Source organism: Plasmodium gaboni, chromosome 2 (assembly GCF_001602025.1).
Source record: "Plasmodium gaboni strain SY75 chromosome 2, whole genome shotgun sequence".
Taxonomy (NCBI): domain Eukaryota; phylum Apicomplexa; class Aconoidasida; order Haemosporida; family Plasmodiidae; genus Plasmodium; species Plasmodium gaboni.
This window is the reverse complement of record NC_031482.1, coordinates 615,184-633,608: the sequence shown is the minus strand read 5'-3', so window position 1 is coordinate 633,608 and position 18,425 is coordinate 615,184. Positions and strand designations below refer to the sequence as shown.

The 18,425-nt window shown below is 16.9% G+C and overlaps 7 protein-coding genes and 3 non-coding genes across 11 annotated transcripts in view; 7 read left to right on the top strand and 3 right to left on the bottom strand.

Moving 5' to 3' along the window:
• PGSY75_0219600 (putative replication factor C subunit 1) overlaps positions 1-2,021 on the top strand; it is a gene marked incomplete at both ends in the record, with an annotated part of 2,712 nt that extends 691 nt beyond the window's left edge. The window contains one exon of the mRNA XM_018783859.1: positions 1-2,021. This exon is cut by the window's left edge and continues 691 nt beyond it. Coding sequence (XP_018643849.1) covers positions 1-2,021 — 2,021 coding nt within the window.
• A 1,328-nt stretch (positions 2,022-3,349) lies between these two features.
• On the top strand, positions 3,350-4,598 carry PGSY75_0219500 (putative pseudouridine synthase; the record flags this gene model as incomplete). Its single annotated transcript, XM_018783858.1, has 2 exons — positions 3,350-3,824; positions 4,060-4,598. 2 exons carry the CDS (start codon positions 3,350-3,352, stop codon positions 4,596-4,598), a joined length of 1,014 nt encoding a protein of 337 aa, XP_018643848.1.
• Positions 4,599-5,334: 736 nt separating this feature from the next.
• Positions 5,335-6,597, bottom strand: PGSY75_0219400 (putative ribosome associated membrane protein RAMP4; the record flags this gene model as incomplete). Of its 2 annotated transcripts, XM_018783856.1 has the most annotated exons (3): positions 5,335-5,381; positions 5,557-5,713; positions 6,496-6,597. In XM_018783856.1, 3 exons carry the CDS (start codon positions 6,595-6,597, stop codon positions 5,335-5,337), a joined length of 306 nt encoding a protein of 101 aa, XP_018643846.1. The 2 variants fall into 2 exon arrangements, with proteins under 2 accessions (XP_018643846.1, XP_018643847.1); XM_018783857.1 differs by lacking the exon at positions 6,496-6,597.
• A 1,294-nt stretch (positions 6,598-7,891) lies between these two features.
• On the top strand, positions 7,892-8,305 carry PGSY75_0219300 (hypothetical protein; the record flags this gene model as incomplete). Its single annotated transcript, XM_018783855.1, has 1 exon — positions 7,892-8,305. The coding sequence occupies one exon, from the start codon at positions 7,892-7,894 to the stop codon at positions 8,303-8,305; it is 414 nt and encodes a 137-aa protein (XP_018643845.1).
• Positions 8,306-8,980: 675 nt separating this feature from the next.
• On the bottom strand, positions 8,981-9,357 carry PGSY75_0219200 (40S ribosomal protein S30; the record flags this gene model as incomplete). The annotated part of the gene is made up of 2 exons (XM_018783854.1): positions 8,981-9,153; positions 9,354-9,357. The coding sequence occupies 2 exons, from the start codon at positions 9,355-9,357 to the stop codon at positions 8,981-8,983; spliced, it is 177 nt and encodes a 58-aa protein (XP_018643844.1).
• Positions 9,358-10,598: 1,241 nt separating this feature from the next.
• On the bottom strand, positions 10,599-11,891 carry PGSY75_0219100 (conserved protein, unknown function; the record flags this gene model as incomplete). Its single annotated transcript, XM_018783853.1, has 1 exon — positions 10,599-11,891. The coding sequence occupies one exon, from the start codon at positions 11,889-11,891 to the stop codon at positions 10,599-10,601; it is 1,293 nt and encodes a 430-aa protein (XP_018643843.1).
• Positions 11,892-13,270: 1,379 nt separating this feature from the next.
• PGSY75_0219000 lies at positions 13,271-13,357 on the top strand. Its single transcript, XR_001974509.1, has one exon. It is a non-coding gene; the product is annotated as a small nucleolar RNA snoR01 (small nucleolar RNA).
• Positions 13,358-13,596: 239 nt separating this feature from the next.
• Positions 13,597-13,757, top strand: PGSY75_0218900. The gene has a single exon (XR_001974508.1). It is a non-coding gene; the product is annotated as an RNA of unknown function RUF2 (small nucleolar RNA).
• A 588-nt stretch (positions 13,758-14,345) lies between these two features.
• On the top strand, positions 14,346-14,879 carry PGSY75_0218800. The gene has a single exon (XR_001974507.1).
• Positions 14,880-16,065: 1,186 nt separating this feature from the next.
• On the top strand, positions 16,066-17,622 carry PGSY75_0218700 (putative pre-mRNA-processing protein 45; the record flags this gene model as incomplete). The annotated part of the gene is made up of 2 exons (XM_018783852.1): positions 16,066-16,082; positions 16,191-17,622. The coding sequence occupies 2 exons, from the start codon at positions 16,066-16,068 to the stop codon at positions 17,620-17,622; spliced, it is 1,449 nt and encodes a 482-aa protein (XP_018643842.1).
• Positions 17,623-18,425: the final 803 nt, after the last annotated feature.

Sequence of the window (18,425 nt, the reverse complement as noted above, 5' to 3'; positions counted from 1 at the left end):
ATGAATTACAATCAAAAATTAAAGAACATGGAGGTAGTGTAATGTCAGCTGTGTCAACTAAAACCAATTATCTAGTCCATGGAGAATATCTAGAAGATGGAAGATTATTTAACGAAGGTAGAAAATATACGAAAGCTTTTGAATTACAACAACAACAGAAATCTAATATTAAAATATTAAATGAAGAAGAACTTTTGAAATTATTACCACAAACTGATCAAACACAATCAAATGATAATATACACGTATCTGATACAATTAAAACAGAAAGCAAAAATACATATAATATCGAGAAGAAAGATACATATAATAATCAAAAGAAAGATACACATAATGCAGAAAAAGAAATTCCTAATCAATTGTGGGTAGAAAAATATAGACCTAAAAATATTAACGAATTAGTAGGTAATAATCAAAATGTAATAAAATTACAAAATTGGCTAGCTAGTTGGGAAGATGTATGTATTAAAGGAATAAAGAAACAAGCGCAAAAAACATTTAGAGGAATTTTCGAAAATGTTAATGCAAGATGTGCTTTATTAAGTGGTCCTGCAGGAATAGGAAAAACCACAACAGCCAAAATTGTTTCAGAAGCATCAGGTTATAATGTTATCGAATTTAATGCATCTGATGAAAGAAATAAAGCTGCCGTTGAAAAAATTAGTGAAATGGCTACAGGTGGATATTCAATAATGTCATTAAATAATCGTAAATTAACAAAAACATGTATTATTATGGATGAAGTAGATGGTATGTCTAGTGGTGATAAAGGTGGGAGTACGGCCATATTAAAATTGATTGAAAAAACAAAATGTCCAATAATATGTATATGTAATGATAGACAAAATAATAAAATGAGAACATTAGCAAATAAATGTTATGATTTAAAATTTAGTATGCCTCAAAAAAATAGTGTAGTTAAAAGATTGTTAGAAATATGTAAAAAAGAAGGAATTATGATGGAACCAAATGCTTTAGAATTATTATGGGAAAGTACATGTGGTGATATAAGACAAATGTTGAATACCTTACAATTATTATCAAAAACATATACAAGAATACAATTTCTAGATTTAAAAAAAGAATTAAATAATTCTAATAAAAATATACAATCATTAGCAAACCCATTTGAAATTACATTAAAATTATTAAATTTTAATGAATCATCAAAATTAAATATAAGAGAAATTATGGATCTATTTTTTGTTGATTATGAATTAATTCCATACTTTATAAGTGAAAATTATACAAATGTCTTTAATGATACTGATAAATCATCTGCATCTTTAAATAAATGGAATGTATTCTCACAAATTGCACATGATTTATCATTAGCTGACAAAATTAAATATAATATGAAATCAAATATGGATTTTGCTCTATTACCTCATTTCGCTATTTTATCATGTGTATGTCCAGTTATGAGAATAAAAATATTAAAATCATTCATGTCTGGACGAGTCAATTTCCCAACAGCATTTGGTAAAATTTCCACATTTAATAAAAATAAAAGATTACTAAATGAATTATGTTTTAATCTATCATATAAATTAAATGTATGCCCTAAATATATGGTAACCTCAGGATTCTTAAATTATATCTATTTTAAAATTATGACACCTTTACATAAATCAGATGTAAATGAAGCTATCAAAATAATGGAAGAATATAGTATTACCAGAGAAATGGTAACTGAAAATTTACCTTGCCTTAGATTACCAAATCAAGAAAACCTATATGATAAATTAGATACAAAACTTAAATCATCTTTCACTAGACTTTATAACTCTTCACATGTTATCAAAGTTGATCCTAATTCTATAAAAAAAGGATTAAAATCAACTGAAAAAAAAACAACATTTAAATTAAATGAGTTCGAATCTGATGAAGATATGGATGAACTAAGTGAATCCAAAGAAGATAAAGATGATGATGTTCTAATCAAAACCAAAATAGATAGAAAGGGTACCTTAAAAACAAAACCTTCTACAAAAGTAAAACCTATGAAAAAAGCAAAATAAAAAAAAACAATAATATCTCAAACCAATCGATAAATATAAATATAAATATATATATATATATATATATATATTTTTAAGTAAGTTTTTTTTTTTTTTTTTTTTTTTTTTCATATAAACATTATGTACTTACAACAACAAATGTAATTTTGTCATATATACCTTAAATAAAATACGTCATTATTGTAAATATATAATTATATATATATAATTACAAGTCATATCCTTCCTTATACATACAATGATGATATTATTATATATATTTATTTTCATAAACAATATTTTAAAAGATTAACCAAGATGAAAAGTATATATACATACATATTTGTATGTATTAATTTTTGAATTCACTCCTTTTTTTTTTTCTTTTTTTTTTTTTTTTTAAATAAGAAAAATTCTTCTTATTTTTGGCTATATATATCAAATATATGGGTGTGTCATTTTGTATATTTTTTCTTTTTTTTTTTTTTTTAATTTATACTTTTTGTCCTTACATATATATATATATATATATAGTAATATTTATTTATTATTGTATAATTTATTCCTATAATAAATCAATTTGAAAGAAAACGAACTTAATATAAAATTTTTAAAAATATATCTATATAATTATAATAAAATAAATTATTGTAAAATGTAATAAAAATGTGATTCATTTTGAACCTTATATATATATATATATATATATATATATATATATATATATGTATGTATATTTTAACACTTTGACGTTTAAATAAATACAACTAATAGTAATGCCTAACACCTACACATGAAACAAAAATAAATACATATAAATATATATATATATATATATATATATTTTAATTATACAAATATAAATTTATGAAAAAAAAATTTACACAACATGTAATTTTTGTTTAATGCGACAAGTATAACATAATTTTATACGTGATTTATTTTATTTTTTTTTTAAAACGTAAAACATAATTTTTATTTTGACGTTGAAGGTAATAATATATGTTTACTTACCTTTACTGTTTTCAATAACATTTTATTCATATGTTATCATTAAAAAAATATATTTTTTAATTTTTTTCATCATAATATTATACATACATACATATATATATATATATATATATTTTTCATATATTTTTTTGTATGAATAAGTTATCTTTAAAAATAAATTTGATAAATAATAATATCATTCTTTAATACATTCTTATTATATATATATATTATATAGATGATTATTTTTAATATGGTCGTCAAAAGATAATATATTTTGGTACCATCCCTGGAAAGGTTCCTTTTCTTTTCTTTTATTTATTTTTTTTTCTTTCTTGCAATTCTTACATATATCCATGATTTGTTCAAAATTATCTCTGTTGAGATATGTTCATTTAGTTTATTACTTTTTAATAATATCATTTTGTTTTTATAATAATATTTATTGTTTTAATGTAAACCTAACTAAAACAAATGAAGAAGCTAATATTATAAGACTTAACAAATTAATTTCCATGAAAAGAAATATTTCAAGAAGAAAATCAGATGAATTTATTAAAGATGGAAAAGTCAAAATAAACAATAAAATAATAACAAATCCAGGTACACATGTACATATAGGAAAAGATAGTTTACGCATATGCGACAAAAAAATTAAATTAACAAATATTTTAAATATGATAAAACAAAATTCAACCAAATTACATAAATGGATAGTTTTACATAAACCAAAAGGATTATTATGTACATCCAATGATGAAAAAAATAGAAAATCTATATACACACTTTTGCCTGAGGAAATGTTACAAAAGTATCGATTAGTAACAGTAGGTAAGAAATAAAAGGTCAACATTGTAATATATATAAAATATTTAAAAAACAATAAATAATTGATTAAAATAACAAAAAAAAAAAAAAAAAAAAAAAAAAAAGTTTATATTATATATATATATATATATATATATATATATGTGTTTTTTTGTGCGTACTTTTATTTTTATTCATTTTAATATATTAATTTTCCTATTTGTACATACATTTGAGATTTAATTTTTTTAATTTAAAGGGAGACTTGATAGGAACACCTCAGGAGTACTACTGCTTACCAACGATTATGCTTGGGTAAATAAATTAACTCACCCAAAATATCAAAGGATAAGAACATATAGAGTACATATTGAGGGTCCTGTTAAAATGAATGCCCTCAAAGAACTAGCCAGAGGTATCTATTTAGAAGATGATGAAAAAGAACAACCAAAAAAGAAATATAATAACAAGGAATCAAGTGAAAAATCAAAAATAGATGACAAACACAAAAAAAAACAGTCAAAAATGAAAAAAACGAATCCAGCTTTTATTGAAATCCTTAGAGAAGAAAAAATAAAAATAAAGGAAGACAACAAAAAAATAACTGTTCTAAATATAAGTATAAAAGAAGGAAGAAATAGACAAATCAGAAAAATGTTTCAACAAATTAATCAACCAGTTATTAAAATTAAAAGAACATCCTTTGAAAATATTACACTCAAAAATATATATTTCCCAAAACAATATAGGGAGTTAAATCAAAAAGAAGTCAATGATTTAAAGTTGAGAAATTTTTAATTTCCCAAATTTAAGATGGACATATATATATATATATATATATATATGTATACATAATATTTGCTTATGTACGTATAAATTATTTTTTATTTTTATTTTTATTTTTATTTTTTTGTAAAACATATATATGTTTGTATATATATATATATATATATATATATATATCTCAGTATTTTATAAAACATATATCATTTTCTTAAAGGTAAGAAAATAAATGTGTAATATGTTCATATAAATATTCAGCAGATTATATATACTCATATATATATACATTTGTTTTAAATCTAACTTATAATTAATATATAAATTTTAACATTTAAAAAGTTAATATTTCCCAATTAAAAAAAAAAAATAAACATACATATATACATATATATATATATATATCATTTATTTATTAATTTTTAAATTTATAATATGTTTTAATAAATGCAATTAGCGGTTAAAAATATAACATAGTTTAAATAAAATGCTTATATAAAAAAGCTGTATACTATTTATAAATACTACACAACTTTTTACATACATTTATAAATTCAAATATATATATATATATATATATATATAAATATATATATGAAACAGAAAAAGGTACAAATAAATAAAATGTCTTCATTTTTAACTTATTTATATACCACATATTTAATTTTTTATTATAAAAATCTGGTAAAACATTATTACATCATAAGAATTTCAAAGTACAATAAAAAAATTAAAAAAATCATGAAATATTCAATCAGAAAATTTTAGACTTTTGTATAATGCTCAACATTTGAACGATAACTAAAAAGGAAAAATAAAATAAAATAAAATAAAAAAATTATATATTTAATATATATATATTACACAAATTTATATATTATCCTGCTAAATGTGCACATGATTTATAATATTTACATTAATATACATGTACATTATTTTCTTTCTATATATTATTAAATTTTTTATATATAATTACCTGATCCTATAACAACAAAAATGAAGACAACAAGAAGTATAGGTCCTACTGGATGCTTTCTTCCTTTTTTTACCAAAGAAGGAGGGACATTGCCTCTCTTTGTAACGTTACTATCAAAGGCTTCAACCTTTTGTGTTATTTTCCTGTTACTTGGCATCTAAAAAGGTAGGAAAAAATTTTTAAATAATATATATTAAAATATTGTAATAATATAAAATTGTCTAAAAAAGAATAAGTACTACTATACAAGTATACCAACATATAAACAATATACAATAATATGTATAAAATAAAAAATGATATACAATAAATACATACATACATACATACATATATATATATATATATATATATATATATATATATATCACGACTTATGCTATGTAAGAATAATATACATACATATATATATATATATATATATATATATATATATATAATCATTAATGTTTAATACTTTATTGGGGGGGTTTCAAGATATATAAAAATAATACAAATATTATAAAATATTGTATACCAAAAAAATATATATATATTTCACAAGTATTTGTATATATATATGTATATATAATTTAACACAAAAAAAATTATAATATATATGAAAATCAAGTTTTTTTTTTTTTATTATTTATTCATATAATATATATATATATATATATATTCTTCATTTATAACAGAAAAATATTATTTTTGCATAAATAAAAAAATTTCAAAGGTTTAATAAATATAATATTTTTTCAAGTATACAAAAAAAAAAAAAAAAAAAGTTCATTAACGTAATTTCTATTATATTTATATAATATTTTCATATATATATTATATGAAATATATGCAAATATTTATATACTTAATATCATAACTTAATTCCTTTCCCCTATAAAGTTTATTATATATATAATAATTTTTTTCTATTATTCCTTATTTTGTTATAAAACTTACCTTATTTAATATATTACTTTTGTATTTTTTTTGCGCTTTTTTAATCGACTTATAAAAACTTTTTTCCTTAAGTTTTTTAAAATAATCTTGTATGTTATCCATATCAGAATTTTATTTTATTATTATATATATAAATATATAATATTATATATACTTATATATATATATATATATTATTATATATATAAATATATAATATTATATATACTTATATATATATATATATAATATATACATGAATTTTTGTACTTTTTTTTTTTTAAACCTTTTCTCTTGAATTATAAAAAAAAAAAAAAATTATTTTGGAAAATCAGTGTTTACATTTTAAAAAAAAAAAAAAAAAAAAAAAAAAAAAAAAATGTACATATAAATATATATATGTATAAAATATTAATTTATACATGTATATTTCGTTTATTATTTTTTTTTCCTTTGTAAACAATAATACGAAAAAAAAAAATTATTGGATAATTTAAAATATTTTACTTATTAATTTTTTCTTTTTACATATTCAAAAAAAAAAAAAAAAATTAAATTATTTTTTTTTTTTATATTATAATTTTTTTTTTCTTGCACATTTAGGGTGAATATTAGAGGGAAAAAAAAAATATATATATATATTATATATATATGAAATGATTATAGCATAAAATATATATATATATATATATATATATATATATATATATATATATATATTATATATGTACATATATTTTATATATTTTTTATATATTACTACGTACTAACAAATATAATACTACAATAGGGTTTTAGAAAATTAATATTAAAAATTTGGTGGTGGTACATTTTCATTTTTTTTAAGTGATATATTTATAAAATTTTTATATTTCCAAAAAAAAAAAAAAAAAAAAAAAAAAAAAAAAAAAATTTAATTATATAATATTATATATAAAAATAAAAAAAAAAAAAATTTTTTTTTTTTTTTTTTTTTATTTTTTTTTTTTTATTTAAAAAAAAAAAAAAAAAAAAAAAAAAAAAAAAAAAAATTTTTATATAAAATATAAAAAAAAATTTATTTAAATATAAAAANNTTTTAAAAAAAAAAAAAAAAAAAAAAAAAAAAAAAAAAAAAATCAAGTATATAATATTATATATATATATATATATATATATAATTATTTTATTTTTATTCTTTTATTATTATTATTTTCCTTATAAAATAAATCACACTTAAAAAATGTTATATAATAATTATAATGTACAATATAAAGGATAATTTAATTAAATATAAAAAAAAAAAAAATATTATATATATATATTATTTATATATTTATAATATATAATGAATTTTGTGTATATATTTAATATATCATTTTATTATATACATATAAAATAAATTTCATGTATACTCTCCTATATATTAGTAAAAAGTATGATAGGTAAGTTTTTAAAAATTAAAAGAGGAATATATAATATTTGTCACATTGCTTATGTTTATAAAAAACCTCCTTATAAAAATTCCTTAAATGTACTCTTTCATAAAAAAACACAAAATTATCATTGTAGCGAAAAAAGAAATGACAATAAAAAAGAGAATATAAACAAACAAATAAATAATCAAATAAATGAAAAAGATGATTTATTGTGGAATATATTTATGTTTGATAGAAATATATCCTTTTTTTCTGTAAGCTTCTATGTTCTCTTATGTGCAACATTAACTTTACACTTTTATAATAATTACTATACGAAAAATAAAACTACTGAACTTGATAAAGCAAAAGAAAGAGAGCAAAGAAACTTAATTGAAGTACAACAAAAAAGAAATCAAAGGGGGGGTATATAGCAAGTGAAAATATATATATATATATATATATATATAAGATAATAATATCGTATATATTATGATTCCACATATACGTAAAATATTATAAATAGGCACATTTTTATACATATATACACAATTTGTGTACCTTTTTATGTCTAATCTTTTTTTTTTTTTTTCTGTAACCATTTAAATTACTTTCATTTTAATTATTTGATATTATTTGTTTTGTTTTGTTTTTTTTATTTTATATTATTTTTTTTTTGATTTGTAAATTCTTAACACATTTACTTCTTATTAAAAAGTTATATATTCTTACAAAATAATAGTTTCTTTAATATATATGATATAAATATATATACATATATATAATTCATATATATTATTTAATTTATTATTTTTTTTTTTTTATTTTCTTAATAAGATATCATGTAAATAAATTATAAATAAAAACATATATTTGTATTATATATATATATATATATGAAAAAAGGAAAGTTATAGAAAAACTCCTTTATAAAAAAACCACATAATATATATAAAAAATACATTAAATATAATAATATAGGTCTTCTAATTTTCTTTATCATATAATAAATATAATTAATAAAAATAAAATATATTATATAAATCATATTTTATATATTATATTTTATATTTCTTTTTCTATGTTTCCTTTCGATTAACAATCATTTTTTAAGCTTTTGAATTAGGTCCTTTTTTTCTACCTCCATTATCTGAAAATCTTCTGTTATAAAGTTGCCTTTTTTTAGCTCTTCCTGTTAAACGTTTTTTCTTATCTAACTTTGGGACTTTAGGGGTCTGGTTTTTAACTTTACCAGCTCTTGCTAATGATCCATGTACCTTTCCTATAATATATATAAAAAAAAAATATATATATATAAAAATATAAATATATAATATATAATATATTTATATATAATTTTATTTTTAATAATTTCAAATATATTTATGTAGAGTTTTAATTCCCAAACATAATAAAAATGTTATAAATATTTATTATATAAATAAAACAATATATATATATATTATTTTATATAAAAATTACCCATTTTTCCTTATATATTTATTTTATTTGTTAATATAAATAAGATTATAAAAATTATATTTTTTTTTTTTAAATTTTTATTTTAAAGGAATAAATTTTAATTTGTAAATTATACGAAATTTAAAGATATTTATAAAATATTTTTTTTTTTATTTCCTTTTTAATATTATTCAAATATTATAAAATTATATTATATATAAAATATATAAATATTATTTTTTTTTTTTTTTTGCTCTTGAAATATACATATATATAGCAAACTTCCAAAAAAAAAAATAAATAAATAAATAAAAAAGGGCGAACAATTTTTATATTGAATAATATTATTATATATATGTATATATTATAAATACTATATGTACACTTTATAATTTAAAAAAAAAAAAAGGTATAACACAAAATAATTTATTTTTTTAAGCCTTAATAAATATGTATATATAAAAATATATGCGTATAATTGTATAATATAAAAATATTTAAGTATATAATATTTTATTTCAATATTATGAAATAATATTTATTATAAGTTAATGTATTATAATATATATATATATAATATATATATAATATTATATTTTTTTCTTACATATCATATTATATACTTTTCTTTTAGGTGCAACATCCAATATAATATGAGAAGAGCCTCTTCTCTCTTCATAATATTTTATATATTAATTTATTTTTTTTTTTTTTTTATCATTTTTTAAAAAAAAAAAAATACATCATATGATAACAAATATTAAAATATGTATTTAAAAAAAAATATATCTACCTAATTTTTTGTAAAGTACAAAATTAATTGAAAATAATTTTTCATTTTTAAAATATAAATCCAAAATAAATAATTATAAAAAGAAAATAATATACTTTAATGTTTAATATTTCACCTAAATTATACTATAGCTCGAAATATCAAGAAAATATTATATATAAATATAACAAGCTAAAATGTTAAAATTAAAAATATATATATATATATATGTATTTATTTATATATTTTTAATGATAAATTAAAGTTTACGATAATTTTATTATATATATATATAATTAAAATGATCACATGATGGATTCATATTGTATAAGGTACAGAAAAAAAAAAAAAATTAAATAAATAAATATATATATATATATATATATATATATATATGTGTATGTTTTGTTTTTAATTTTTATTCACTTTAATATTATTGTGTATTATGATACATATACAAATAAACATAAGTATTATATATTTATATATATGTTTCATTTTTCTATGGACATGTGTATTGAGGCCTTCTTTAACCTCTCTATCAAAACGTTGCCAAGACCGACAGACACAGATATTACTCCAAATGTGTTTGGCAAATTATTTTCTTTTAATAAAGAAATAGCTGACTCTGAAATAATTTTTGCAGTTAATAAATATCCAGGGTCCTCATTTTTTCCACTTAAATATAAATAAATGCTTTTCTTTTCTTTTTGATCCTTATTATTATCTTCTCCAATAATTGTACATTTCCAATATGCTTTTTTCAACTCATTCATAGTCTTGGGTTTATAAAACAAATCAATATATTTATTTATTAAATAATCCATGAAAATAAAGGATTGAAAAAAATTAAATATCTTGCCACATACCTTCTTAAAAATATACATGGGTGTACTTAAATGGGTATCATATTGTTTATAATTTATAACTAAATCTTTTCCATACTTATAATTTAATAAATAATTAGACCATAATACATATGCTTCTTCAATATTAGAATAAGAAGTATCAAAGCAATAACCAAATTCTTTTTCATAATCGAGAAAATTATTTGCACCTATTACTTTTTGATTTTTTTCTTTTTTTTTTTTTAAATAATTATTCCCATTAAAATTATCTTGTACATCATATTTATTATCACATAAATAATATTTATGATAATTATTTTTTATATATTTTTTAAAAAGTAAAGCACTTTTTATAGTTGTTTTTCCAATAGTTCTTAAATTATTTCCCTCATTACATAAACGTATTTTTATAAGTGGACACGTTTTTTTATACTGTCGAAAAAATTCTTCTTGAATAATAAAATTACCTATATCACTAATTGCTGAAATAAAAGATGCACTATGAATTATTTTAAGTTTCTTTTCTATTGCTATATTATTAAATTCTTTATATATATTTAATATAAAATTATGTTCACCGCACACATCTACATAATGACAATTTCCTTCTACACAAGCTTTTATTATATTGTATCCATATAAAATATAAGGTCCTATTGTACTTATTACTACTTTAGATATTTTACAACAATTTAAAATTGATTCATAAATATTAATATCCATTTCTTTTTTATTTATTTTTTTTAATATAACGTCATTTTTATCTTTTATACTAAACAGAAAGGAGTCTAATTTTTTTATATTCCTAACACCACATAATAGCTTTATTTCTTCATTTTTTATCTTTTTTTCATAATTTTCCAAAAAATATTCTAATACCATTTGACCGGTATAGCCGGTACACCCCAATAATAATATGTCATATTTTTTATCATACATAAGGTATAAACAAATAAAAATATATATGAATGAATAAATAAATAAATATATATATATATATATATAATTTGTTTAATTTTTTTTTTTTTTTTTTTTTTTTTTTAATTTTGATTAGAGCTATTTTTTTCCTTTTATATTCATCCACAAAAAAATATATTTAAAGTTCTAATAATTATGAAGCATATATATTTAAACACATACGGAAATATTATCACATAATAATATTACAATGTATGACTTTTAAAACATTTAAAAGGATACTTCAACAAATATACAATATTTACACATATGAAACATATTACTAACCCAAAAAAAAAAAGAAAAAGAAAATATGAACATAATAAATATACATACACATGTGTCTGTTGTATGTTAGAATCATATGAAATATATAAGGTACCGCATTTTGTGTTATTCCTCAAATATGGAAAATAATATTTATTTATTTATTTATTTATTTTATTTTTAAAATATAAAAAGGAAAAAATTACATATTGTATATAAATTAGATGTTATTATTATTAAATAAAAATATATCCTGAAAAAAATTAATACATATATATATAAATACATATACATATATTTATATCAATCCATTTTCCACAGATTTATTACACAGATAATTTAAGAACAACAACTTTTTTGTAGATACATATATAATTTTTTTTTTTTCATCAAAAGGGAAACATGAATAATAATATTTAACATAAAAAAAATTTTTATTAAAATTGTATTTTATTATTTTTATTTATTACATATTATAATATTAATCATATATATATATATATAAATATATTATATTATATATGTGTATAAATATAGATATATGGTATTTCTTAAAATATATATTATAAAATATTCAAAAATGGTTTAAGAATTTTTATAAATTCAAATATATTAAAATAAAATAATTAAGTAGAATATACTCTACATTGATTAATAAAATAAATGTTTTTATATATAATAATATTTATATATATATATATATATATATATTAATTTTTATTTAATTTATATTATTTATATTTATATATATTTTATTTTATTAATTTTAACTTCTCTTCCAATAAAAATTAATATATATATAAATAATATATATGTATCATATATTATATGTATATATAATAATAATTTTTTTTTTTTTTGAAAATTATAATATATATTATAGTATTAAGAAAAAATATAGTTTTACAATTATTCATAAAAATGATATAAAAATAAATATAATAAAAGTAAAAATTACAGAAATGATGGGAACTCATATTTAAAGGTAATTTAAAAAATATAAATATAAATATATATATATATATATATATATATTTATATATAATATATGTTTACATATTTTATTATTTAAAAATGTAATTATATTTTATAAATATAAATGATGAGAATACATTAGCAAATAATTTTGATTTTGATTTTAAATCAAATGATTGATTAACCTCTAAGAAGTTCTGAATATTTATATGAAATATAAAAAAAATAATAATAAATAAATATTTACATAATATATTAAACATTATTGTTAAAAAGAAAAATAATAAAATAAATATGTATACACCAAAAATGTATAATATATATCATCATATAGGAATGTAGAATTCTTCCATTTTGTAAACTATTAAAAAAAATAAAATAAAATAAAATAAAAAAATAATATGAAATTAAATGTATAAAATATATATAGATTATAATAATATTCCCTTTTGAACGATTCGAAGAGTTACTATTAAAATATTTTTAAAAAAAATTTTGAAATATATTATGATAATAACTTCAAATCTGTTCATATAACAAATGTATATACGGTGGCTTTTTAAATTATTTATTTTAGAAATGTCAATCCATATATATCACAGCACTAATTTTTTTAATTATTACTTTTTAGTCTTATAGTATAAAATACATTATAAGATAATACATCATATTATATATATATATATATATGTATATATTCATATATATCATATATGCTTTATTATATCATATTTTTATCTTTTCCTTTTTTTATTTTTTAATAGTTTATTTATTAGGGGGGTTGTTATAGTAATGCCCTTTTGCAATAGTAGAACCAAGAAGACATGCCTAAAATGAAATGAAAAATTATTTTATTCATTTTTTTTATTTGTTATTCTTATTCTTCGTATTATTATTATAATTGTTAGTTTTTTATTTTTTTTATGAGGGCGACACACAAAAGAGTGTTTTAACAAAATAATGAAGTGTCCATATCATGTTTTATAATAAAATATTTTTTTTTGAGAACAACAAAAAGGTATTAATATATTCATAAATAGATATAACATTAATATGAGGCGAAATTGGAGTGGAAAAAATTTACTAAGCATATGGTTCAAATGAAAAGAGAATAGTTTTTTTTATTTTTTTTTTTCTTCTTTTCTTTTCTCTTTGTCCAAAAATATATACATATTTAAAATAAATATTTATGCATATGCAATGAGTTTAAGCTCAAAACATCCTGCAAATATACATACACATAATGAAAGAAAGAAAGAAAAAACAGAAAAAAAGATTACATATTTATATGTTTCTTTTTTTTTTTTTTTTTTTTTTTTCTTTTTCCTAATTTGTGTAATTTTTATAAAAACAGGAAGGAAGGTCTGAGATGCTGCATTTAAAGAATAGAAAAAAAAGTTATAACATTCATTGTTACTTTTTATTTCATATATATATATATATATATATATATATATATATATATTCTTTAATAAAATTTTTGAGAGAAAAAGTATTGAACAAATATTAATTAGTTACCAGAAATATCAATCATATATTTAAAATTTCGTAAGAAATTTTGTGTATGATTTTGAAAAAGCTAATAAGCAAGTATACATTGGTGAGTTCGATTTTTGAGGTTTTTCTTTATTCCTACATCTCATATATCAATATTTTTTTTATAATGTATACGAGATGTTAATAAGAAAAATAACTTAATTCAGACTACTCCTAAATTCATTGCTACAAAATAATGTGTGATATATTTATTAATTGTATATATAATATAAAAGATAAAAAGAAAAAAGAAAAAAAAATAAAATAAATAAATAAATAAAAAAAGAGAAGGAACCAAATTAGCATGAATTTTATTATAATAAAAGGCAAATTTTATATTTGCACCAAATAATTTATATAAATGGTAAATATTTAAACGAATTGTGATATATATTTTTTTCTTATTCTCTTTTATTATTTTTTATTTTATTTTTTTTTTTTTTAGTAAATTCTTTAAATATGTATATAATAAAATATATGTTCTTATATATATAATATTATATATATTATATTTTTTTAAATATTTGCGTTTTTTTTAAAATGATCAATTATTTAAAAAGGAAAACTATAAAACTTATCAAGTTAAAAAAAAAATATACATATGTTTGTGTTTAAAAGTTGGCTACGTTTTTTATAAAAATATCATATTTTCAATCCATCACAAAAGAAAAAAAAAAATAAAAAAGTGTCTATATTAGTTATATATATATATATTTATTTATTTATTTATTTATTCATATAATTATTGTAAATTTAAATAAAAACCTAAATATGTAATATGTAGAATATAAAATTTAAAAAAATATCAATTTGAGTAATTTAAAGATTCATTTGTTCCTTTTTAAAAAAAATATATAAATAATATATATTTTGTTATATATATTATATATTTATTATATATATTATATATATATTTTTATATATATATATAACATGTTAAGAATATATCCGTAGGGGTAAATTTCATTTAATTATATATATATATTACATATATATATATATATATATAATTTTTTTTTTTTTTTTTTTTTTTTTTTTACGCATATAAAAAAATATATTTATTTTTTTATGTATAGAAAACATTACATTTTTAGAAGTATATAAAACAAAATATAATATGAAAATGTTAATTTGAAAAAATTCTTCCTTTTCTTCATTTTATTGTTTTTATATTTTATATATATATATATATATATTATATGTATATTTATTTATTTATATTTTAACTTGTGATATATTTAATTACCATACTTCATAATGACAGAACATTAATTTGACGAAAAAGTGGAAGAAAAAAAAAAAAAAAAAATAAATAAATAAATAAAGAAGGATATATAAATAATTGTCATAAAAAAATTATATATATTTTAAAAGGCAAATGACTGATTTTTTAAGGTATAAATAAAATGAATATTATATATATAAAAAAAAAATATATAATATATATATAAATAATATATATATATATATATATTTTTGGGAATTTTTTTTTAAATTTTATAGGAATATTCCTAAACCTAAAAAGAAGGCATATGATGATGAAAACGAGTTGCATGATTTTAAAGAAAATAGTAGTAACTCTTTAAAAAAAAAAGAAGAAATAAAAAAAAAGAACCAATGCTATGAATATTTAAAAAGAAGACATTTAAGAATTACATGTAATGAAGATTTCCAAGGAGGAGGAGCATATCCTGAAATTCATATGAATCAATATCCTAATAATATAGGATTAAAAAGTGATAATAAAAATAACATTGTTTTAAAATATCTTGATGAAAATAATAATGTAAAATATGATAATTTAATTAATGAACAAATACATATATATAATAATGAGATAGATAAAATTGAACCTAATGAAAGAATAAATAAATTAAGAAAAAAAAAAATTATATCAGATACAAAAGATAGAGAAGAAAAATATAACGAACCTATTTATAAACCTGATAATGATGAAGAAAATGAAATTATTGAAAATACAAAAAGAAATATTGAAAATATTTTAAATGAAAAATTAAATAAAAGTATTGTTAATAAAAAAGAAGAAAAATATTATAGATATATACCACAAAATAAATTAAATAATAATCTAGAAGAAAGAATTATTAAAGTTGTTGAAAAAGAAACAGATCCATTAGATGTATCTAAATTTAAACATAAAAAATTACCAAATATAAAAAACTCACCAGATTATCCTATCCTTAGATCACCTACAAGGAAATTAAATAAAGAAGAAGAAAGTGATTGGAAAATACCACCTTGTGTTTCTAATTGGAAAAATAATAAAGGATATAATATTCCATTAGATAAAAGAATACAAAGTGATAATAAAAAATTAAATCATGTACTAGTCAATGAAAATTTTGCTCACCTAAGTGAATATTTATACGTTGCTGAAAAAAAAGCTAGAGAAGAAATACAAATACGTAATAGTGTTATGAAACAGAAAAAATTAAAAGAAAAAGAAGAAAAAGAAAACGTACTCAAAAATCTTGCTATACAAGCAAGAAAAGAAAAAGGTCTTGCTAATAGCTCACTCATTAATGATAGAAAGAGAGAAATCGAAAGAGAATATAAAATAGAAAAAAATCTTAAAAAAATGAAAAATTATGAAAATAGATATGTAGAAGAACAAATAGCTCTTAATAAAGTTAATGTTAGTAAAAATAATAATATACATGATATTAGCTTATTTAATATTAATGAACAAAATAATGTTACAACAACACAAGATGATGATACTTATCAAATTTATGATACAGCCCTTTTCAATAATAATAATAATGCTAATATATATAAATTCTCAAGTGAAAGGTTAAGAAAAAATGTTCAAAAAATTGAAACAAGAGAATCTATGGAACCTGTCAAATTTATGAAAGACATATCCGACCCATTCGGTCTCGACAGTTTATTATCCCAAGCAAAAAAAAAATAAAATAAAATAAAATATAAATATAATATATATATATATGTATGTATGTATGTTTTTATTTATTTGCGTTATATTATTTTTTAATTTTTTTGTTATATATAAAATATTTATATGATCATTATTATATATAGATATTTAAAATGTTTAATTATTTATTTATTTTTTTTTTAAATCTGTTTAAAACATTTTAAAATTAACATAATTTGCCTAAAATAATTTTTCGTTGTGTAAAATAGGAAAATTACCGAGCAAAACAAAAAAAAAAATAAAATAATATAAATAAATTAATAATATATTACAAATAAATAATATAAAATATATAACATAATCAAAACAATAAAACGAATAAGTTTTACAAAATGAGCATATTATAATATCATCATAAAATAAAAACCATATCTATAAATATATTCACATATATAAGTAAAATGAATACATATTTTTTTTTTTTTTTTTGGAACATAATTAAAAGGATTGAAAAATTAAATATATATATATATATATATATATATATATTTTATTATTAAACAATTTAATTATAAGGGTACCAAAAAAATAAAATAAAATAATAAAAATAATAAATAAATTATAAAATAATATAAATACTTGATAAATTCAAAAATAACATTATATATAACAAATTATTCATACACCAAATAAATACATATATTATGTATACATAAATATTATAAGCAAAACACAAATTATTTTTTTATATGGCACAGCAAATTATAAAATATATATAAAAAAAATTAATTTTTATTATTTTTATTATTTTTATTATTTTATTTTTTTTTTTTTTTTTT